General features: G+C 52.3%; 2 protein-coding genes across 6 annotated transcripts; one reads left to right on the forward strand and one right to left on the reverse strand.

The window, feature by feature from the left end:
• Nucleotides 1–243: 243 nt before the first annotated feature.
• On the forward strand, nucleotides 244–18,639 carry CCDC61 (coiled-coil domain containing 61). 5 transcript variants are annotated; one of them, XM_082369477.1, is made up of 14 exons: nucleotides 295–375; nucleotides 7,593–7,751; nucleotides 8,004–8,086; nucleotides 11,666–11,823; nucleotides 12,406–12,567; nucleotides 15,330–15,540; nucleotides 15,630–15,712; nucleotides 16,396–16,565; nucleotides 16,683–16,758; nucleotides 17,091–17,233; nucleotides 17,323–17,401; nucleotides 17,578–17,635; nucleotides 18,134–18,212; nucleotides 18,327–18,639. In XM_082369477.1, exons 2-14 carry the CDS (start codon nucleotides 7,604–7,606, stop codon nucleotides 18,422–18,424), a joined length of 1,548 nt encoding a protein of 515 aa, XP_082225603.1. In that variant the 5' UTR covers nucleotides 295–375; nucleotides 7,593–7,603; the 3' UTR covers nucleotides 18,425–18,639. The 5 variants fall into 5 exon arrangements, with proteins under 5 accessions (XP_082225601.1, XP_082225603.1, XP_082225600.1 ...); XM_082369474.1 differs by lacking the exon at nucleotides 295–375 and adding an exon at nucleotides 3,849–4,138 and having other exon boundaries at nucleotides 18,137–18,212; XM_082369473.1 differs by lacking the exon at nucleotides 295–375 and adding an exon at nucleotides 3,851–4,138.
• Nucleotides 18,640–19,269: 630 nt separating this feature from the next.
• On the reverse strand, nucleotides 19,270–23,266 carry PGLYRP1 (peptidoglycan recognition protein 1; the record flags this gene model as incomplete). Its single annotated transcript, XM_082367183.1, is given in 4 exon segments — nucleotides 19,270–19,338; nucleotides 19,342–19,451; nucleotides 20,035–20,156; nucleotides 22,689–23,266. Coding segments are annotated over 4 exon segments (582 nt in total). The 5' UTR covers nucleotides 22,970–23,266.
• Nucleotides 23,267–24,185: the final 919 nt, after the last annotated feature.

Genomic DNA, 24,185 nt, shown 5'->3' on the forward strand with positions numbered 1-24,185 from the left:
CTCCTCCGCGTGGGCGTGGCCTGCTCTGCCGCAGGGGGTTATGGGCGGAGTCAAAGAGCTACTTCCGGGATTTCCTCCGCTCTTAGAGGAACAACCTTCTTTGTGTGACTGGCAGTAGTTACCGGCCAGTAGTGATTAGAGAGGAGACTGACGACCCAACCCATTTCGGAACCTCTCTTCAGAGTTGGCCAATTGCAAGCGTTGGAGGGCGGGTTCTTCTCTGGGGCGGGCTATAGTGACGGGCGTCTGTTTTGACTAATGGGAACTTGGCTGCGAGTAAGCCAGTACCAATCAGAAGCGAGAAGGCCGGATCCTGGGGCGGGGCTGGAGCTTCGGCAGTTGAACCGCTCGCGAGGAGGGGTGTCCGTGGAGAAGGTGAGAGGCGGCGAGAGTAGTTGGTGCGCGGGCTGGGGTAGCGATCCTGGGGGGAGGGGATGCTCTGGGGGGAGAGTGGGCTGGGCAGGCAGCAGAACTGGCAGTGTGAGAATCGGGAGGGGTTGCCCTTTAACACGGGTAGAGTTGTGAGGCAGAGGGCGGTATGTGAGTCGGGGGGTGTTTTCTGTTTCGCAGGAGGCTCTTTAAAGGGGGAAGTGTGTAAAGTAGGAGACAGGAGATGGTAAAATATAGAAATGTCCTTGTAAGATAGCCTTGCGATTTAATGGGAGGTTTTAAGGCAGAGGGTTATAGAGCATTGTGGGGTGGTGGAAGTCCCTGCCATCAGTTAAAGCTTTGATTTGGGTGGAGGGCAGGTGAAGAACAATATTGAGTGAGAACTCCAAGGATGAGGGTGTGCTTTGACGAGGTGTGAAAGCTTATGATACACGTAGCGTTTACTGAGGGCTTACTATGTGCCAGGCACCTACCAAGTGTTTTATGTGAATTAACTCTTAAACTTCTTAACCCTACCGGTGGCTAAGAGTGTGGGCTCTGGCGTTGGGTTGCCTGAGTGTGAATGCTGGCTTTGCCACTGGCCCTGCCACTGGGTGAGTTGTTTAAGCCTCTGTGCCTCAGCTTCATCATCAGTAGAATGACCTCCTCTCTTCTTAGTATGTACCATTCACCTTGTGGCCTCACCCAGTCTCTTGGCTTCATATGCTCTTTATGTAATGATATTTCCAAGTGTCTATCTCCAGTCGGGATCTCTACTCTGAACTCAAGACTCATATGTCCAATGGCTGGCTCTTCTCTACTTGGAAGTCCAGCTGACATACAGACTTTAAAAACTTGCCCCAAACTAAACTTGGCGTTTTCCCCCTTCAACCTCCAAACCCAGTTGATGGCAGTCCCATCCTTCCAGGTACTCAGGACAGAAATCTTGGCGTTGTCGTTCACTCCTCCCTGTTCTTTCACCCACGTACTGTCTGTCAATCAGCAAATCTCACAGACCTACCTTCAAAACACATCCAGAATCCAACCGTGTCTCACCACCTCCCTTGCTACTGCTCTGGCCTAAGCCATCACCTGTCTTACCTGATCTTTTGCAGTGGGCTCCTCACTGGGTCCCCTGCCTCTGCCCTTGGCCCCATGGTTAAGTTAATACAAAAGTCAGATCATGTTGCTCCCCTGTTCAGACCCTCCCATGGCTCCCATCTCACACAGTAAAAGTCTTTGCCAAGCCTACAAGGCCCCACCTGATCCAGCACCCCCTCCTCCCAGCTCTCAGATCCCACCAATCCCACTTGTTCACTCTGCTTTAGCCACCCTGGCCCCCTTGCTGTCCCTCAAACATAGCAAAGACATCCCCACGTGGGGAGTGTACTTGCTGTCCCTTCTGTCTGCATTGAGTTCCCCCACATGCCTTCGTGGCATCTCCTTCAGGTCTCTGTTCAAATGTCAACTCCACAGACAGGCCCTCGCTGACCACCCAAACTAAAATAGCTCCTGCCACCCTCTGGCCCTTCACCACCTGGCTTTACTTTTCTTCATAAGGTTTACCACTACCTGACATATGTTAGTATTTGTTTATATCCACTGGGCTTCTTAGACGCCCCTCACTAGAGTGTTGGCTCCAAGTGGATCTAGAACTCAGCACCTAGAAATGCACATAGTGCTTAAAAAGGTGTTAGTTGTACTGTTCCACCATTACCACCATTTCTTGGGGGGTCTCCCTGTGATACAGGGCAGGGTTGTTGAGCTGGGAGGGTGTTGGGGTCTAGATGGGATCATAAACTGGACAGATTGTGGTGGCCAAGGGCAGAAGATCTCAGCTCTAGTTTGTGCTGGGGGAGCTTGTAGGAAATGCAGATTCCTGGGCACACCTCCAGAAATTCTGCTTCTGTAGGTTTGGGACCAGGCCCAGGATGCTGCATTGTCATCAAGCTCCCGTGTTGATGCTGAAGGTCTGCGGCCCTCACTTTGAAAAACAGGTCGGTTCAGAGCTTGGGCTGGAACTCTCATCATTCAACTCCTTTTCTGTGGCTGGCCCAGTGCTAGGCCATGTTGGGGACTCTGCAGTGATCGAGGCAGCCCTTTACCCAGCCTGGGAGTCAGGGAGGGCTTCCTGCAGGAGGAGACATTGGAGCTGAGACCTGGAGGATGACAAGGAGTGAGCTGAGAGGAGAAGACCTTGCTTGTATCTCCAGTGCCTTGAACCCCGCCTCCTGGCATCGACCATTAATTCACAAGCAGCCCCCAATCTGTGCCAGGCCCAGGGTGCTGAAGATACAAGAATGATCAAAATGGCTGTGCCCTCATGAACTTCTGGTCTGGCAACTAATCATCAGCTAGTTGCACAGATGGTAACAGCTGACCAAGTGCCAGGCACTGTTTGAAGCACCTTGTATGTACTGACTAATTCAATCCCCACAATAATCCTATGTGAGGTGGGAACTCTTATTATCCCCGCTTTACTGATGGGGAAAGGCCCAGAGAGGATAAATGCCTTGCCGGGGGTCACATTGTGGGTTAGGATCTGAACCCAGGAGTTCCCAGCCTGCAGCGTGTACCGTGCTTAAGGTGTGAGGCCACATTTGGATTTGTGCTCTGGAAGGGAAAGGAGCAGAGAGTTATGGCAGGAAAAGGAAGGTAGTCAGGGAAAGGCAGCTGAATAAGGAGTAGGGGGATGAATGTGCCAGTCCCTCACTGCAGGATTCGAGGCAAGATGCTTCATCCTCTGTAAAATGGGGGATGGTTACAATACCTACCAGAGAGCAGAATTAAGGGTGAGTCACTGGTTGGTAGGTGTGCATAGTCCTTATCTAAGGCAAAAAGCATTTGAGGGACAGTGGGGGAGGGTGTCTGATATCCCAGGGGGTGGTGATGGGCTGCGGTGGGCACTATGGGGGTCTGGATTGTGGGGTGTCCTAAAGGGCTTTGGGGTCCATACATTCCAGGGGGATAATGTGGAAGGTTTTGATCTAGAGTGCAGGGCTAAGGGGAAGAGGGTTCCATCCAGCCCCAATTCACCCACATGGTGGGGGGCGGGGCAGTGAGCTGGGGGCTCGGAAGAGTCACTGAGGCCAAGCCACGTGTATGAATGTGAGGTGGGGGGTACGCTGTATTGGAGACTCCAGCTAGGTCATGGCTGGCGGGAATATTTGGTGTGGGGCGTGGTGGTAGCGGATGGTGGGAAAACAACCATCGGGTAGGGGCTGCCAGGGCCAGTGATTTACCCATGTCTGGTGTGGGACATGGTGATGTGGACTTGTTTGGGGGGAGCGCAGCGTGGAGGACTGTCAACTCCGGTCCTGGGGTGAGGGCTGTGAAATCTGAAATATCCGGGGAGCATAATTTGGGAGGAGGAGCCAGGGGCGGTGATGTCACACTGGAAATGGAGGGGGGGTCACCTTAGTGAAAGATGAGAGGGCTGGGGGTTGGAAAACTGAGTGTGTGTGCACGCGCGTGTGCACTGAAGCCATGATGTCATAAGGCCGGAGAAATGGTGTCAGGTGTGTGGACCAGAGTGGGGCGCTGGGGAGTCCACCCGGAGCGCACTAGGTGGAAGTGCTGACGTCGCGGGTTGGCAGGGGCGGGGCCTCAAGGGCACAGCACCCCGGCTGGGTTGCGGAGGTCCCTAAGCTGAGGCGAAGAGGAGCTGGGAGAGACGTGCGACTGGAACAAAACCAGCGACCAGGATGGGCCACTGGTCGGCGGTCACAGACCACTGGTTGGAGTCACAGAGCAAGGATGGAGGATGCAGGTAGAAGGACAGGGTCGGCAGTGGGGGCAGGGTGGGGCATGAAGGAGGAAGGGAGTGACTCGGTGCCTGGAGAATCCCAGAACTGGGGGGGGAGGGGAGGGGGGGTTCAAGGAGGGCTCTCCGAAGGGAAGAGAAGTGGAAAATGGTGGAGGGGAGGTGCAGGGAGTTTACATAGAATTTGAGAGGGAACAGAATCCAGATGAAATATCAGGGTTACAGAATACAGGCTGAAAATGGGGTGCGTGTGGAGTAGAACCTTGGGCAAATATGCAGACAGAATCCAGGCGGAATAGTGTGTGTGTTGGGGGGGACGGGACAAAATTCAAGTAGAATATGGGGGGAACCCCAGTAGAACATGGGGGACTGGGAGAAGGGGAGTGGCCAGAATCTCGAGGCCATCTAGGGAATGAGTGATGGGGAGCTGGGGTCAGGAAGGGAGAGTCGAGCTGGCTGGGGAGTGTGGGATTTATTCTGTCTAGAAGAGAGGATGGAGGGAGGGGAGCGGGCGCAGTTTGTGCAGGTGAGGAGGCAGGTGGGCGTAAGGGGAGAGTTGAATTCGGGCAGAATATTCAGGGGCTTACTATCTGGAGACTGAGGTGGCGGCTGTGTCATCAGGGCAGTGGGATGCAGAAAGGCCCTGTTATCTAGTGAATGGGGGGCTTATGTGGGGGAGTGGGGAAGGAGGAGGGCAGGGCCGGGTTGGCAGCGGGGATGAGGTGGGGCGGGTCCCCTTCTTCCTCTGCCTCCTCGGGAGAGTTGGGTACCAAGAGTGGGGTGGTGAATGGGGCGGTTAGGCTGCGTGGCTCGTCAAGTGTTCCGCTGCTGCCTTTGGCGCCGTGGTAACCGGGACAGCGCGACCGCTGATTGGCTTGCGGGGTTTGAGGGGCGGGGTGGGCGGGCGGGGTTTAGGACACCCGGTGGGGCGGGGCCAGCGCTGCCTGGCACCCGCACTGGGGGCCAGGGGGTGAGGGATATGTTGAAACGTGTAGCTGTTTGTTTGCCCGTAGGTCAGGAATTATTAACCTCCGCCCCCGCTTCTGAAACCCCAGAGAATGAAAGTACAGTTATGAGAGTGTGAGTGGGAAAATGTTCTCCAGATTTCATCAGTCCGTCCAAAGCGCCAGAGACCGCCTCCCCCAGATAAAGTTAAGAGCTTGGGTCTAGAGGCAGAGACGTGCCTCTTAGGATGGCTGGGGCTCTGGCCGTTGTCCTTGGGCATTTGAGAAAGGGGATCTGTGGATGAGCCTGGGGGGTGGTATTCTGGGAGACCCTGAAATTACTTGCAGAGGTTATGGATCTATTCATTTATCTGGGGAGGGTTCAGAGATCTCATTAGATTCTCAAAAGCTTGAGGACTCTAAAAAGATTAAAAATCACTGACCTAGAGGGACTTCCGTGGCAGTCCAGGGGTCAAGACTCGGTGCTTCTCCTGCAGGGGGTGCGGGTTCGATCCCTGGTCGGGGAACTAGGATCCTGCATGCCGTGCAGTGGCACGGTCAAAAACAAAAAAAAATCACTGCCCTAGAGATTCAGGGCTCAAAATATTAAATTTTCCAACATCAGACTTTAGGAAGGACTAAATTGGGGAAAGTGTGAGGACTAAAGGAGACAGTGGGGAGAGAAGGAGGTCAGGCACTGGAGGAGTCCCCATGATCTGGGTTGGGGGATCCCTGGGTGGCTCTGTCTTTGCAGCACCCGTGGGACTCTGCACAGGGCTCTTTTTCTCACAGAGCCACAGTTTCCCCATCTGTACACTGGGAAGGGAATGGGCTGGCCTTGTCTCTCTAGTCCCTTTCAAGCTCAGAAACGACAACAAAGTAATAATAACAAGAATAGCGATGACTGGGAGTGGGGATGAAATAGGTGAAGGGCATTAAGAGGTACAAACCTCCAGCTATAAAATAAGCCACATAATATGATCAATAATATTGAAATAACTTTGTATGGGGATAGATGGTTACTAGGTCTGTCGTGGTGATCATTTCATAATGTATGCAGATGTCAAGTCACTGTGTAGTACACCTGAAACTAACATAATGTTGTCCATCAACTATATTTCAATAAAAAAAAAATGATGACGATGCCGATATGTATTGAGTGCTTGCTTGGGTCAGGCATGGCTCAATTTCACCAAGGAGTTTAACATGATTAATTCATTTAATCCTTACACCAATCTAAGGAGATGAACGCTGTTATCCTTCTGTGGGCTTACAAAGGCCTGCAGGAACATCATCTGGCCCGTTACCTCTCTGATCTCCTCACTTTCCCCCTCTCCTTCCCTCACACTGACCTCCTTGGTGTTTTCAGAACAAACTAGGTACATCCTGCCTTGGAATCTTTGCCTGGCTGTTCCCTTTACCTGGATCCTAATCCCCAGATATTCACCTGTCTTCCCCCCATCCCTCCTTCCAGGCCTCTGCTCAGCAGGGAGGGGGTGGCCCTTCCCTGACCACCTGAGCTAAAAGAGCAACCCCTACTCCCTAGCATTCCCTTTCCCCACTAGTTGACATTTTTATGTCTTTAACTGTTGCCACCCTCTCGAGGGTAGGGGCAGAATCTGGTTTCTCATCATATCCCCAGCACCCAGGATGGCTTATGCTTTAACGATAAGGAATCTGGCTCCAAGAGAGGTTAAGTTACTTGCCCATCTAAGTGCACATAGCTGAACTTGGACACGAACCCAAGCAGCCTGGGGCTCCCATTCTGAACCAGTCCCTAGAGTTCATGCTGAGGGTGGAGGCCTACCCTCTCCTCCAGCTCCTCATGGAACTAACAGTGAGTAGTAGTCCTGTTGGCTGAGAGAAAGTATTTATGCTTACAGCGGACTAATGAAGAAGTTCAATTGTTAATTCAATGTAAATGATTTAAATTTATCATGGATAATCTGTTATCCATGCACTGGCTGTTCTCTCAACTTGGACCACTTTCCTTAGGGATAGCCACTTGGCTCGTTCCCTGACCTTCTTCAGTTCTCTGCCCAAATGTCACCTCCCCAGGGAGGCCTGCCCTTGACCCTCTATTTAAAATCTCTGCCCAGCCTGATCTCAATACTCTGTCTCCCTTTACAGCTTGACTTTTCTCCACAAATGTTTAAATAAATGAATAAATAATAAATATATAATGAGTATAAGAATTAATAAATTAATAATCAATAGTATTAATCTTGATCCTCTTATTGGAAATCATATATTCTAGTAACCAGCGTGTATTGGGCATAGTAACGTGCAGGACACAATTCCAAGTGCTTTTATGTGTATTGTCCAATTTAATTCTCATGACAGCTCTATGAGGTAGGTGCCATTACTGTACCCATTTTCCAGATGAGGAAATTGAGGCACAGAGAGGCAAAATCTCTTTCCTAAGGTGGTACATGGTGGAACCAGGATTCTGGCCTTCCAGCTCCTGAGTCTGGGCTCTCAGCCCCTCTGGGTCTCTGTCTCATTCCCCTCTCCAGCGACACTGGCCATGGACCAGCCAGCTGGCCTGCAGGTGGACTACGTCTTCCGGGGTGTGGAGCATGCTGTGCGGGTGATGGTGTCTGGGCAGGTGCTAGAGCTGGAGGTGGAGGACCGGATGACGGCCGACCAGTGGCAGGCCGAGTTCGATGCCAGCTGTGAGTGTGCCTGCCTGGGTGGCCTCACTTGTCCTTCCCTGGGATCAGCTTCTCCCAGAAGACGAGGCTAATCAGGATCCTGTCCACCTGCCTCTTCTACCTGACTAGAAGCTCTCTAAGCTGGGGAGGGGGTGTAGGGCTCATCCCTTGGGCCAGAGGCACTGGTGTTGGGGAAAGGTGGAAAGCTTGGGTGCATTGCCCTTGGGCTGGACAAGTGGTCAGACCTCAGGAAGGACTTTTCTCCCTACCTAGTCATCGAAGATTTGACTCACAAGACAGGGAACTTCAAACAGTTCAACATCTTCTGTAACATGCTGGAGTCGGCCCTCACCCAGGTAGGGGCCAGGGTTGGGGGCTGGGGGAGCTGTCTGTTCCCTGGGTCTCTGGGAGGGTAGATGCCCACCTGATGTATGCAAGACCCTCTACCTTCTCTTTCATTGAAGGAACAGGGCTATCGTTTTCTTTTCTTCTTTCCCAAATGTAAATGGCTTATTCTGATTGTAATTCTAATGATAGTGATTATCATGGAGAAAATTCAAGTCACAGAGAAATGTAAAGAAGAAAGTAAAAGTCACTCCATTCCCAATACTCACTCCTAGTAATATATTGTTAATATATATATATTTTTGGCCGCACTGCGTGGCATGTGGGATCTTAGTTCCCCAACCAGGGTTCAAACCCGCACCCCCTGCATTGGAAGGCGGAGTCTTAACCACTGGACCCCTGGGGAAGTCCCTTTTATTAATATTTTGATGAAAATCACTCCAGCCATTTCTCCATTTCTGTATTCACTTGTGAACGTGTGTGTATTTGCAGATCTATAATTTTATATAGTTGATATATTTCCCAAGGTATTCTGTAGCCTTTTAAAAGATTCAACAATAATTCATAAAAATTTAGTCATGTCAGTGGATATAGATAATCATTCATTTCATTTACTGAGCATCTGTTGTGTGCCAGGCGCTGGAATACAGCAGTAAACAAAAGAGACAAAATTCCTGCCCTCACGAACCTGACAGTCTAGTGGGAGAGACAGACAATTGAAAAAAATATATAATGTCAAACAGTTAAAAATATTAATAGGAAAGAAGGAAGCAGGTTGGAGCTTAGAGTGACATAGATGCTATTTAGACATCATTTAAAAACTGTGAACTACATTATTTCTCTGATTACAGGTAAAATATGCACTCATAAAATTGTGATGATATTAAAGTAATGTGTGACTTAGAAAGTAAGAGTCTAAATTCCGTTTCTATCCCCCACCTCAGACTGTTAACATTTTGGTATCTATAGGCAGTATAGCATAATGGCCAAGATCATGGACTCTGAAATCAGTCATCACTACCATTTACTACTTGGGAGCCGTGGGCCAGTTACTCCATGTCTTAGTTTCCTTATCTGTAATGTGGGGATGATAGTAGTCCCCATTTCATAATGTTACGAAGATTAAATGAATTACATGTAAAAAGCTTAGAATAGTGCCTGGCTCATAATAAGTGCTATACAGGTATTATCTATTTTTATTATTATTACAACTTTTGAGTTTGTCATCCTTGTTAGTGGTTGCTTAGTATGCCAGTGTACCCATGCATCATGATTTATTTAACCCAGTGGTTCTCAAGCTTTTTGGTCCCAGCGTGGATGGACCTAGAGAGTGTCATACAGAGTGAAGTAAATCAGAAAGAGAAAAGCAAATATCATATAATAAGGCATATATGTGGAATCTAGAAAAGTTGTATAGGTGTATTTGCAAAGCAGAAATAGAGACACAGACGCAGAGAACAAATGTATGGATACCAAGGGGGAAAGGGGTGGGGTAGGAGGAATTGGGAGACTGGGATTGACACATACACATTATTGATACTATGTATAAAATAGACAACTGATGGGGACATACTGTATAGCACAGGGACCTCTACCTAATGCACTGTGGTAACCTAAATGGGAGGGAAGTCCGAAAGGGAGGGGATACCGGTATGTGTATGGCTGATTCATTTTGTTGTGCAGTGGAGGCTAACACAACATTGTAAAGCAAACCATACTCCAATAAAAATTAATTAAAAAAAAAAACTTTTTGGTTTCAGGACCCCTTTATACTCTTAAAAATTACTAAGGACACCAAAGAGCTTTTGTTCATGCAGGTTTTATCTATCAATATTTGTTTGCTGTATTGTAAATTAAAACTGAGAAAAATATAAAGATATTTACAAATTCATTTAAAAATAACAATAACAAACCTGTTACTGACCTACATAACCTTTTTATGAAAAATGTTTTCAAAACCAAAATTATTTAGTAAGAAATATAGTATTGTTGTTTTTTTTAACATTTTTGCAAATCTCTTTAATGTCCGGCTTTAATAGAAAACTGCTAGATTCTCATGTGCTTCTGCAGTCTGTTGTGATATGTCCTGATTGACGTACATGCAGAAAAATATGCCTCAGGAAGATATATAGCTGAAAAAGGGAGTCCTTTAATAGCTTTTTCAGATAATTGTGCATATCCTCTTTTGCCAGCGCATTAAAACTGGACATGTGGTAGTTTCTTAAAGGTTTATCTCAGTGTGGAATCTGAGACCATACCAGTGAACTTTTCCTATTCTGTGACATTAAAATCTATTGGTGTATCTTTACTTTGCAGGGATCTTTTACCCATTTTCTAACATCATGCATTTGTAGCATCATTTGTAACATCATGCATTGGTCATTTGGAAAATATTGGCTCACGGAGTTGTGCAAATCTTCCAGATGTTGACACATTTCATTATACAATATCAGGAAGTCATATTTGTTAATATCCTCACTGATCTGTCCAGGAAAGCCTTTCCACACTGAGAAGCTGTCAAGCACACAGTGGCAGATACAGGTTTTCCAAAATTCTAATTTTCACTTTAAAGTTTGAATTTTATTGTTGGCAACAAATACTGTTAGCTGTATTTTTTTGAAGTGACAGGCTCGCTTTGTTCGTTTTTGAGAAAATGCTTGCCAAACATCAAAGACTGAATAACCGTAGTTTTTGTCTGTCAGTACCTTTTCAAGTAAAAATAGCGTTCCATGAAAAAGTGGCTAATTTAGCTCAAAATTCAATCACACAAGTGCTTTTCCTAGAAAATGTCGTACCTTGATACGCAGCCGAATGTGAACTTTCCATTTTGTCACACACAGTAGTAAAAATCTGTGCACTCAAGGGTCAAGAGTCAAAAAAATTAATTATTTGGGGCTCCCTGGCGGTCCAGTGGTTAAGACTCCGCGCTTCCACCGCCCGGGGTGCAGGTTCGATCCCTGGTCAGGGAACTAAGATCCTGCAAGCTGCGCAGTGCGGCCCCCAAAAAATTAATAATTTTTACAGGTTTATTAAGGACATTCCTAGGTTTCATTTTCTGTTTTTATCTATCTATTTATTTATTTGTGTGTTTCTCCCTCCTTCCCATCCCCCTGCGGAGACTGCGTGGCAGTGGAATATACAACAGTTACTAGTGCATTTGATGCCCCTGGCTTGCTTTCTGCTAATGGGCACCAGCAGTTTTACCCACCATGACTTTTGCACCATCAGTGCAAATGTCAACACAGCAAAAAAGTCAGATGACATCTTAGTATTATTATGCAAGGTGTTTTGACCCCATGGACTCCTCTGAAAGGGTCTTGGGGACCCCCGGGGGTCTGTGGACAGTACTTGGAAGCCACAGCACTAAGCTGTCTCCTATGGCTGAGCATTTAGGTTCTTTTCAGTTTCTCCCTCTGATGATGTCCTGTGGCAGCCCCTCATGGGGCAGGGCCATCTTCATCACCAGCCTCAGTGTGGAAAAGCCCAGCTAGCCCAAAGAATGAATGGGGCGTGGCCCAGGTGTGTGGGTTGTGTGCTCTGGGTATGGCCACGTTGGGTCTTTTGGCAGCTCCTCCCATTCTCTCCAACAGAGCAGTGAGTCGGTTACCCTTGACCTGCTGACCTACACAGATCTGGAGTCCCTGCGGAACCGAAAGATGGGGGGCCGCCCAGGCCCCTTGGCCTCGAGATCGGCCCAGCTCAACTCCAAGCGCTACCTGATCCTCATCTACTCTGTGGAGTTTGACAGGTGAGTACAAGTATACCCACCAGGCTGGTAGCTGGTGGTCAGATGGGAGAGGATGTGGATAGAACTTAGGAACCCCTGGTACCCAGGGCTAGGTGGGGATGTTGCTTAAGCCTAGCCTTTGGAATCTTCAGTGTTGAGGGTTATATCATTTATTATTGTGTTTGGCTACAAGTATCAGGATAACCATTATCAGTGCCTTAAACAATAGTTTATCACATAACGAGATGTCTAGGTAGATGGCTGCTACTCAACAGTTTTGTTAGGGACTCAGGCTCCTTCTGTTTTTGTTTTTGTTCTTCTTTTCCTCGTCCTTAATGTGTTGGCTTTTTGACTGCATCCTTATCTCTTCATGGTCACAAAATGGCTGCTGGTTCTCCAGGCGTTGCATCTATATCAAAGCCCGAGGAAGTGGAACAGGGCTGTGCTTGTTAATTGCATCAGCTGTTTTTATCAGGAAACCAAAAGTGTTCCCAGAAGACTCCCAACCAATTTCCTGTAGTATTTGGCCAGAAATGGTCACATGTCCTTTCCTGGGTGGATTCTTGGCCTCTGAGATGCCATGATTCTAATCCTCCTTCTCAGGATTCACTACCCGCTGCCCCTCCCGTACCAGGGCAAACCAGACCCTGTGGTCCTGCGGGGCATCATTCGCTCACTAAAGGAGGAGCTGAGCCGCCTTCGAGGGCTGGATGGCCAGGACACTCGGGACAGCCGGGAAACTGAGATCTGGCATCTGCGGGAGCAGTAAGTCTGGGGGTGGGGGTGGGCGGCTGGGGCTGGGGGGGACACATCCCATCATGCACTGCGGGACCCAATGCTTAGCACTGTTGGAAGGACAGCCATCCCTCATTCCCCAAATACTTATTCTGAGCCCCTCCTCTGTGCCCACCATGTGTTAATGGTGCTGGGGACACAGCAATGACTGAGATAATTCTGGCCCTGTCCTCTCCTGGGGCTCCCAGTCCAGGGCGGGAGACAGATGTGTCTGCAGACAGTGAAGATTCACCATGGATGGGGCTGAGGAAGTCCAGAGGGAGACCTGACCCTGCCTGGGAAGGGAGGGGTGTTCCAGGCAAAGGGAACAGCATGTGCAAAGACAGGGTGCGAGGCAGGGCTCTATTCAGTTGAATCCACCTTCACCAAGCGCCTCTCTTGTGCTGGCCCCTTCCCTGCCCATGGTGTAGTGCCCGCGCAGGGGGCAGAGAGGCATTGATCACATACCCACCCGAGTATATTGCAAATGGAGATGGGGTTAGGCAGGAAAGGGAGCTTGTGTTATGGGAGGCTGTGACAGGAACCTGATGGGCATGTTTACTAAGTGCCTGCTGTGTGCTGAGGGCTGTGGAGGGGCTGACGGGGACTTGGTCTCCATCTGGTGGGGGCCCCACTCATTGGGGAGGGCTAATACTATTTTTAGTAGTAGTAATAATAATAATACCAGTAGCTATTGTTTATCGAGCATTTAATTGTGTGCCAGGGACTCTGTTCAGTGCTGTATGATTTAACTGATTTAATCCTCCCGAAGTAGGCACTACTATCGTCCCCATTTTATAGAGGAGGAAACTGAGGCCCAGAGAGGTTAGAGAATTTGCCCCAGGTTACACAGTGAAGTAATATGGCCTGGCTAGACCTTGAATCCAGGCAATCAGCCCAAGCCACCTTTGGTTCCTCAGCCACTGTGCACTGCTGGCAGCTGCTAGCCCAGGACTGAGCACTCAGTGCTGACTGGGAGGACCAGACCGCTCCCCTCCCAGAAGTGCAAGCTCATGGGGCTTGGAGAACCTTGTGAGTCTTCCTGGTGTGTGTGCATGTGTTTCCCAGGATGGCCACAAGGTGGCGTCATCTACCGTGAGATCCACAACTGGACTGTTGGTTCTTACCTTTCTCTTCCCAGCTTGGAGTTAGGGAGTTTGGGAAGACTCCAAGATTCATTCATTCAGTCATCCAACATTTACTGAGTTCCTACGGTGTGCCAGGCACACTGCCTGGCCCTACCGATGTTTACCGAGCCATCACTCAGTGCCAGACACAGTCTAAGCGCTCTTTACAGATTCCATCAGCAGGTGTTATTATTATCGTCCCACTTCACAGAGATGTGAAGTGAAACTGCCCCAGGTCACACAGCTTGTAAGAAGTGGAATAGAGTTGGATGCCATCAGCCTGGCCACAGAGCCCGGGTTCCTACACAGTGACCAGACAGCTGGAGTGAGGATGCAGACAGAAAACAGATGATCACACTGATCAATGTCAGCTCCACCGTCATTGGTGCTGGGAAGGAAACGTACAGAGAGCCAGGAGAGGAGAGAATACAGGGACATGACAGCCTGGCTGGGAGGGCAGGCAGGCTTCCCCGGGGGGGATGTGATGTTTGGAGGATGAGTGGAGTGGTTCCTGCCAGGAGAAGGAGGAGAGAGAGAGGGTTCAGGAGGAGGGAATTGCGTTTGCAAAGAGCACCATGGGAGAGGGAGGTGGGAGGAGAGGAGGGGAGGGGGGAAGTCAGCTGGAAGGGACCGAATGGGGAAGCTCCTTGGAGAGTGTGGGGGAGCCACAGATTTTAAAAAATGTTTTATTGGGAGAAATTCCAAGCACGCACAGTAGACAGTAGTATAATGCACGTGTACTTGTGCCCCAGCTTCAACGGTTATCTACATTTTGCCCATCTTGTTTGATCTATGCCCTTTCCTCTCTCCTGAGAAGCAAAGCCCAGACACCGAATCTCCTCTGTAAACACTTCAATATGTATCTTTAACATATAAGGACATTTTTGGAAAAAAAACTCATAAGCACTGTTATCACATCCAACAAAATTAACAAAAATTCCTTAATGTCATCTGATACCCAGGGTGTATGTGGTGACACTTCTCTGATCATCTCACGAAAGTCTTTTTGTAATTGGCTTGTGTGAATAAGTATCCAGATATCTCTTTTAATTTATTACAGTACCCCTTCCCCCCCTTTCTCATGCTACTTCTTTGTGGAAGAAGCCTGGTTATTTGTACAGTTTCCCACAGTCTGGATTTTGTTGATTTTTTTTTTTTTTTTTGGCCGCCCAGCTTGCGGGATCTTAGTTTCCAGACCGGAGATAGAACCCGTGCCCCCTGCAGTGGAAGCGCGGAGTCTTAACCACTGGACCGCCAGGGAAGTCCCTGGATTTTGTTGATTTTATCTCCATGGTTCACGTAGTCCCCTGTTCTGTTTATTTCCCGCGAAGTGGTTGTTAAACCTATAGGCTAATCAGATTCAGGTTTCTGGGACAGTGCCTTCCTCGGCGGGGCTGTGTATTTGCTACTGTCAGGTGGTGTTGGGACTGATGGGTTTGGATGTTGAGAGCTGGATCCCTGTCTTATAAAGTTCCTATCAGCTCATCATCTCTTGATGGCTTTCATTTTCATTTCTCTAATTACCGATCAAGAAATGGTGCGTGCCCACCCCAATGGAGGAGTGAGGATTATGGGACCATGCCCCTCACCCCGCCCCAGCGTTCGCTTTCTACCTCCTCCTCCCAGGGTGTCGCGCTTGGCGGCTGAGAAGCGCGAGCTGGAGGCCCAGCTGGGCAGATCGCGCGAGGAGGCGCTGGCCGGGCGGGCGGCGCGCCAGGAGGTCGAGGCGCTGCGCGGGCTCGTGCGCGGCCTGGAGCTGGAGCTGCGGCAGGAGCGCGGCCTCGGGCACCGCGGGTCCGGCCGCCGAAGCCAGGATTGCCGCCGCCTGGCCCAGGAGGTGAGGGGGCGGGGCGGCCGGCTGGGCGCCGGCGGGTCCCGGACTTTGGCTTCAGTCTGGACCTCTACGCCCCTCTTCCCTCCCGGCAGCTAGAGGAGGTGAAGGCATCGGAGCGGAGCCTGCGTGCCCGGCTGAAGACGCTGAACACTGAGCTGGCCATGTACAAGAGGGGGTGAGGGGCGCGGCCAGGGGTGGGTGGGGCCTTGGAGCTGTGGACCCCGCCTGCAGGTGGGCTCCGGGCGTGGTTGGGCGGGGCCTGAGTGACGGGGCGGGGCCCAGGTAGGGTGGAGAGGACAGGTAGAGCCTGAGAGTGGGCGGGAATGGAGGGATGGGTGGGGCCTAATGGACTGTATGGGGCATAGGGAAGGACACACACAGTAGTTGAAAACAATGGGCGGGGTCTGTAGAGAGATGGGCAGGCCTGAGGCGGCATTCAGGAGGCTGAACCTGGAGATAGGGACCGAAAAGGGGCGGGGTCTGAGGTCTAGTTGAGCAAAAGGGCGTGGCTAAGCAGGTGGGTATCCGAGTGATGTTTGCTGGCATGTATTGGGGTGGGTGTTGAAAAATTGGGAAGGGTTTCCAGGGGGCTGTGGGAGACCTCTGGGAGAAGGGTCTGGTGAAAGGATGTGTTAGGATGTAGGGAAGTGACAGTTGGGTTTTGGGGGGGCGTGGTTTGTGGGGCTCCGATAGGGATGGACCCTGGGAGAAGGTATCTGTGAGGATCGTGTAAGTACGTGAATGTTTAGGAGTTGATGGGGGATGGGCCTGAAGTTTCGGAGATGGTGCAGTCCGGGAAGAGGCTTGGGATAGGAGTTGTCGCCGGTGGGAAACTGACAGTGGACTCTGTGCTCCCAGGAGACGGACTACACCGGTGGTGCCGCCTTCGGCCCGGGAAGATCGGGCTTCGACGTCTCGGGAGCGCTCCACGTCGCGTGGCCGTGGCGCTGCCCGCTCCTCATCCCGGGAGAGCGACCGCGGGGGCCGGGGTCAAGGCCGCCCTGCCCGCCCCTCGCCCTCGCCCACAGGTCTGTGATGACCCTGCCCTGCCCGTGGGAGGAGGTGGATGGGACTAAACTGTGGAGGCGTGATCCTATGACTCCAGCCTCCTCTTCTCTCCACACCCCACCCCCACCCGGTCCTAGGTGGTCGCGTGCCCCGTTTCGACCCAACAACCTTTGTGAAAGCCAAGGAGAAGAAGCAGAGAGCGATCAAGATGAAGTTAGCGCCCATTTTCTCCTCACCTGCCCGTATCCCTGTCCCTTTACCTGACCCTCTGACCATCCATCCCCAACTCCCATCTCCATCACCTGTCATCTGCTCCATCTCTCCCCTTCCCCCTACCTGCTCCGGCTTCCCGCCTGAACTCCATCCCCTCTCCTGATCGCCAGCCTCCCCCATCCCCCCGCCCTGCTTATTTGTCTCTCCCACCCCTACCTGGTCTGTGTCTCCGCATGATTTTTCCCTATTTAGGTGTGACCCACGGGGCGCAGCGACGCCCTTTCCCGAATTAGTTGGGCGCACAGGTGGGCGTCTCCTTTCTCGTTCTCCAGGCAGCAGCAGCAGCGAAGCCGATTGGGCAGCGGAGGAAGCGGGGACGGTCCATCCGTCTCCTGGTCTCGCCAGACTCGGCCCCCCGCAGCCGTGACCGGTCGAGGAGACGCGGCTAACCGCTCGCGAAACCGCAGCTCCTCGGGTAACTGGGCTGGAGCGCGCGGGATTGACAGGCGGGCTGGGCGGGGCTGTGGCCAGTGCAAGAGGCTCACACTCTCCTTCTCCCTCTAGTGGACAGTTTCCGCAGCCGCTACTCGTCCGCCAGCTCCTGCAGCGAGTTCGAGGATTTCTCTGAATCCCTCCCTAGAGGGTAAAACTTGGGCTGGGGGAAAGGACCGCCTCCAAACGGGTGTCTGGGGAGACTCGAAACAGTCTTTTGCGGGGAACTTGGGTGATGGAGGCTGGAGCCTTGAAACCATGGAAGAGGGCGAGGTGGCAGGTGCCACAGACCCCTCCCATTGGTCCTTGATTACTCTGTCCTCTCAGCGTTCGTCGCCGCCGGGGGAAGCCGCCCAGCCCCACCACCTGGAGTGGGTCCAATACGGTGAGTGACTTTCCTCAGGCTTTGGAGGAGGCAGGGGCAGCGTTAAACCACCGGAAGCTCGCTGGCCCTTTCTCCCATGATTCCATTCTAGGGGATCAGGTTGTAAAGGCGGCTCCGAAATGCCTCTGGAGGCAGTGTTTTGAGACCTTTGGATCGGAGAGGAGGATGGGGATGAGGTGGGGGCAGGAGACTCTGGTTAGGAGCACCGGCTCTGGCCTCAAATTCCCAGGTCTTGAAACCTGCCTCCCCTTCCTAGAACCTGTGTGACTCACGGTAGTTACTTAGCTTCTGTAGCTCAGTTTCTTTATCAGTTAAGTGGGGATGGTAATAGCATTCACATCTGAGGGTTCTGGTGAAGCTACAAGGAGTTTATTTTGCATTTAAGTGCTCAGTAGGTGTCAACCCTTAATTTTTATGAGGTCCTTTGGTTCAGAATTGCCGGTGGGATTTGGGGGGCAGGCATAGAGGGTGCCTGACCCCCTTTCCTGCCACCCCCAGCAGCAGAAGCCTAGCCCCCTGGAACGCGGCCGCCATCAGAGACGCCTGGCCGATTCGGGGGGCTGGATCCCCATCAAAGGTGAGCCTGGGACTCCACATCTCCCCCTCACCTGCCCCAGAGCCCGCTGGGATGCTACTGAGGGCAGGATATTGGGCCCCTCACGGACCCCCACAGCCACGCCTGCTCTCACAGAGTACAGCTCGGACCACCAGGCAGCTGACATGGCCGAAATCGACGCCCGCCTGAAGGCCTTGCAGGAATACATGAACAGACTGGACACGCGCTCGTGACCTCGGAGAGAGACTACTGCCCCTCCAATGGATTCGGATGGATTCGGCGTGAGGGGCGGGGCCGGTGTGTGCTGGCCCCGCCCAGGCCCCCCGCTCCTCCTGGTGCTCTTGGGGTCTCAGGTGTGTGAGGCCCTAATCCCTACGTCTCCCGAAGCCATTGCATTCTGGGAGGGAGGGTAAGTGTGTTTTGTAAATAAACATATGTGCCCTTGGGATCCCTCAGCCTATGACTGAAGGGTCGGGGTGGAGTGAGGAGGAATGAAGATCGGGTGGGGAGGGGGTGTAACTGGGACCTGCGTGTATTTCTGGCCATGCCTGTGACTGGGCGGCAGGTTGGAGTACAGGCTCAGAAGAAACTCCCGCACTCTCTAAAGCAATGAGGGGGGGGACCTGAGGGGTGGGAGTGAGCAGCTTGTCGCCAGAGGAGTTCAAGCAGAGATGCTGCCCAGGATGTCTTTGGCGGTGTGGTAGAGAGGAGGTGCCTTGCCGCATGGCTTCCTGCCCGGGAGGTGAGGACCCCTGAGCTTCTGCTGGTGACATCTCAGCTGACTTGGTGCTATTCCTGTGCTCTGACCTAAGGCCTCTGGGTTCTGAGCTGTGATGTGGCTTCCAAGCTGGGATCTCTGGGGTCTTGGTTCAGGGTCGGGGCCTCTGGGTTCTGAGCAAGATCAGAGTTCTGGGAGGTTGTGGGGGGGGTGGCTGGGATCTTATGGAGGGGAGGGAGGGTAGGGAGGGGGATGGTGGGACACGGAAATACAGTTTGAGGTTTGCCTTAATTGGGGGAGGGGGAGGCAGTGGGGTTTCTGATGGGGTGGGGGGGGCGGTGTGAGAAGACGGACAGGGCCTCACACGCGGTGGTAGTGTGACCATTGCTGGATGATTTCGTAGAGCTGGTTGCCTGGAGAGAGCATCTGTTACACATCCTGGTGTCCTTTGACCTCATAGCTAGGAGTCAAGAATCCCTGAGCCACGCCACAAGCCAGCAGACTCTGGGCTGCCCTGATGGCGCGGGGCGGGGGCACCCGATCTGTGGGAGGTAGAGGCAGGAGTTAGGCTGGGGCTTCCTCGAAGGGCAGAGGGAGTGTGGGTAGTGCTTCTGATTTTGTACTCTGAGCTGGCCCGCTAGGGCCCAGAACCCAGCCTGCCGCCACCAAGCAGTGACTTAACCTCTCTGTGCCTCAGGTTCCTCATCTGTGAAAGGGGAGAATGAAAGCGCCTGCCCACAGGGCTGTGGGATGATCAAAAGAGTTATTTTATGTACAGAGTAAGCCCTCGGCAAGTGTCAGCTGTCAAGATTACTGCTTATTTGCCCTCATCTGCCCCCAGACCTCCCCAGCCAAGCCACAGCAATAGCTGCCATTTATCAAGCACTTCTTAGGTGCCATGGACTGGTCTAAGAACTTTTATAGAGATGAACTAATCTTCACTGAAACCATGTGGTTGAAAATGGTCTTTATCCAAAAGAGGAAACAAGGCTCAGAGAAGCAGAGTCACTTGCCCGAGGTCACAGAGCTTGTAGGTGGCAGAGCCTCCCAGCAACTACTCACCACGCGGTGCCATCCCCCAGGCTCCATGTCAGCCCCCTAGCTGATGGCTGGACAGTCACTTACCCATGTAGTTACCCATGAAGGAGATGCCGAGGGGTATGGGGTTCCAGGTGGGACCTGAGTGGGCGCCCAAGGTGTTCCAGCCCCGGCCCTCATACTGGAGCCTGTCTTCTCCCATCAGGAAGCTGTGGGGGTGGGAGGGTGGTCTGGATGAGTGACGGAGGGCTTCGGGGGGTGGGGTAGGACTCCCTCCCTATCCTCTGCTCGCCCCGCCCCTGTCCCTGTCACTCACACACAATTTCCCCAACACCCTCCTCCTATCCTCTAATCTTCCACAGTAAGAACAATGACCATGGCCATTGCCATTTGTCAGGCACAGCTCTACATGCACCTTTCTGCATCCTCAACCCTGTGAGGAGTCAGGATTTTCACCCAGGTCTCCGTGACTCCCACCCACATGGTCTGGCTCTCTCCTGCCTCCCTGGAGGACTGGCTGAGCTCTTGATTTGCTGAATTCTCACATGCAGTCCTCGGAGGCAGGCACTGTTGTCATCCCCACTTTAAGCTGAGGAAGCAGACTTAGATTATTTACCCAAGGTCACGTCCTGGACACTAATGCTTCTCAGAACTCTCCACTGAGAAGCTCTTCTGCCCTCTCCCCAGCCTGCTTCCTGCTTCCTCTTCCCTGCTGGGGTACACTTGAGTGACAGGATCAGGGACTCGAGGGTTGGCGCTGCAACCAGACACAAACCCTGGAGCCCCAGCATCTGCCTCTTTGAGGTTTCCAATCCTGGCAGCAGATCTGTCAGGTTCACTCATTCAACATGTCCTGCTTGAGCGAGTTTCATTTGGCACCCTGGAATTAACCATAAGATGGGCGTTTTGGAGATGCGATATCTGTCACCTCAGTCCTCTGGCTCACAAGGTCACCAAGGATGCACAGAATGGGGGAACTCTAATACTGGGTCCTGCATCTGCCACTTGGGAAACCAGACTCTCAGAATCTGGATTGAAGAGACTAGAAATACCATAGTGATATTGACCCCCAGGACTGGGCCGGTTATGGTCCTGCCACAGCCCCAGCATCTGGCACAAGCAGTTGGTACTCTCTGTATATTAGCTAAATGGATGCATCTAATTTAAACTTCAAACCCCACCACCTGGTGGGTAGTCAGGAGCCCCATTTTACAGGTGAAGAAACTGAGGCTCCGAACAAGATGCGACAAGGAAGGGGGATTCAAAACATTTGGATCAGACTCTGAATCCTAAAATCTGAGAAACAAACGTCAGTTTGCTTTTCTATAAAGTGATTTAGCCCAGAGGCTGTGGAGCCAAGCTCTGCTCTTCATTCCTTCAGGGAAACGCTTAGAATTGGAGCACCTGACTCTTGGGAAACAAATTTGAAGTTGGAGCCTTTGAATTGTAAAATCTTGAGCCAGAAGAGCTGGGGACACCCTTGAAGGCTTCCAGATTTTTCCAAGCGAGGTCCTCAGGTTTTCTGGCTTCACCCCAGCCCTACTGAAGCAGTCTCTAAGCGTGGGGCCTGGGAACCTGCATTTCCAGTAAGGTGATTCTGGTGTTTACCGAGGCTTGAGAACCAGTAGAGTCTCTTGTTATAGAAGCCCCTTTGCGGGACCCCAGCCTATTACCCTGGAAAGGGAGCTGGTGGGCATGGGCCCCAGAGGCAGATCTAACCAATCCCTGCCCCTGTTTCTGCCTTCACCCCCCTACAGTCTGTTCTCCACACTGCAGCCGGAGGGAGCTTCTCATACCCAAGCAGGCTCACATCCCTCTCATGGCTCCTGTCTTAGAGTAGAATGGAGGTCCTCCCCATGGCCCACAAGACCCTGTGCCTTCTGGCCCCTGCCAACTCCTTCCTCATTTCATATCACTCTTCCCGGCTACCTCCAGCCACCCTGACCTTTGTCCCTCAGGAATGACCCACTCACTCAGCCTCCTGGCCTCTACCTCTGCTGTACCCCCAGCTTACTACACTCTTCTCTCGGCTCCCATATGCCGGAGCCGCGTCAGTCACTCTGTTCCTCTTCTCCATCGCTTCTCTCACCATCTGAATTCATCTTGTTGACTTTGCTTGTTTCTCACCTGTTGCTGCCTGCTGGTCTTTAAATCCCTTTGGGCTAGATTCACACTGTTCATGGCTGTGCCCCCATCCCAGCATCTGGCGCACAGCCTGGCACATAGTAATAGGCGCCAACAGTCAATGGATTTGGGGGCTCCCACTGCACACCAGGCGGTGTCCTAAGTGGTTTGGCTGGCTTAGTGATGGAGTGGGCCACGACCCCACTGACTTTGCAGAGGAGGAAGGTGAAACTGAAGCTGAAAGAGGGTGAATGCCTGCCCCAGGGCTCAGCCAGCAGTAAATGGAGCTGGGACGGCAACCTGGCCCGGTGCTTAACGAGGCACCGGACTTTACCAAGGGAATCCAGTACACAGGACATCTTCCTGCAAAGTCTGTCCCTTCCTCTGGGGGCAGAGCTTGGACTGCAGCCGCTTCCCCTCCTCCTAGCATCTTTGCGCTGCCTGCACACGCCCAGCCCTAAGCAGCGACCCTGGGGACAAACGACGATGCTGCGCGGTTGATTAAGGTGCCCGGGGTGTCGGCCAGGCGGCTCTAGAACAGGGTCCCTGCGGTCTCCCGGGCCCGCGCGCCTCTCTCTCCTCCAGTCCCGTCTCCAGCTTTTGCCTCTCCTCCTCACTCGTAGCCCACGTCGCACCCGCCCAGCGTCCGCACGTGGTAGTGCTGCACGTTCTGGACCTGCTTCAGGCAAGAGGCCGGGGTGTCCCAGGCGCTGCCTGCTGCGTGCGACACCACCGCGTAGCGCACGGGCCGTCTTAGGCGCTGGCTGCGCTCGGACGCCAGGGCCTTCCACCCTCTGCGGGGCACGATGGGGATGCAGCTTACCGAGGCTTCTTGAGCCGCTCTGAGGCCGAGGAGGACGAGTAGGGCCCAGGCGAGGAGCGCGCGGCGGCGGGTCATGGCAGGCAGGGCGCGGAGATGGCTAGCAGCTCCAGGCTGGCTCTGCGCCTTTATCTGCGTGGGGGGCAGGGAAGGCTTTGCATCACACCCCGCGGGACTTCCCGGTGGGACCCCAGACTCCGCTTCCTTCTCTGGCAGGGCCCCAACAGGATGCGGTGTGGTCAGGTCCGGAGGGGGGAGACCGTGGTAAAGCCAAGGGGCCCCTCACCCAGCCAAGAGTGGGGGGTGGGGAGAGGCACACAGGCCCCTGGGCACTTCGCCCCGTGCTTTCTGGAAGACCCAGGGTCTGGATCTCTGCCCTGTTTTGTCTCTCCTCTCAGTGGAGCATTGGACAACTCACCAAGACTTAACACGGGAGGCAGGCGGCCAGGCCTCTTCTCCCATCCTCCTGCAAGGAACTGAAGAAACAAAGGCGCCCATTTTAAAAACACTTCTCCTGGACCTAAGCCCGATGTCGTTTAACCCTTGCAGCAAACCGAAGAGGTGACTAATGGAAAGCCCATTTCACAGTTGAGTAAACTGAGGCCAGAAGAGGGCTAATCACCTTGCTGCCACATGGGAGATAGTAGAGCCTGGTGGTCCAGAGCCCTCATTCAGAGCCAGGCTGCCTGAGTTTGAATTCTGGTGACATTCCAGTGTGTGAGCTTGGGCAAGTGACAACCTTTCTGTGTTTCAGTTTTCCCAACCTGCAAAATGGGGCTGATACTATAACGTATCTAACTCATGGGTCGATCCCTTAGAAGATGTCTGACTCATAGTGCCACATAAGCATCACTGGGGTGGGGGTGGGGGTTCCCTGGTGGCGCAGTGGTTGAGAATCTGCCTGCCAATGCAGGGGACATGGGTTCGAGCCCTGGTCCGGGAAGATCCCACATGCCGTGGAGCAGCTAAGCCCGTGCGCCACAACTACTGAGCCTGAGCTCTAGAGCCCGCGAACCACAACTACTGAGCCCTAGTGTCACAACTACTGAAGCCTGTGCGCCTAGAGCCCGTGCTCCGCAACAAGAGAAGCGACTGCAATGAGAAGCCCACACACCACAACGAAGAGTAACCCCTGCTTGCCACAACTAGAGAAAGCCCGCGTGCAGCAACAAAGACTCAATGCAGCCAAAAATAAAATAAGTAAATTAAAAAAAGAAAAAAAGCATCACTGGGACTTGACCTCAAATCTACCATTGGTAGTAAGCTGACAGTTCCATTCTTTTTTTTTTAAATA

Source organism: Balaenoptera borealis (assembly GCF_965194805.1).
Source record: "Balaenoptera borealis genome assembly, chromosome: 19".
Taxonomy (NCBI): domain Eukaryota; kingdom Metazoa; phylum Chordata; class Mammalia; order Artiodactyla; family Balaenopteridae; genus Balaenoptera; species Balaenoptera borealis.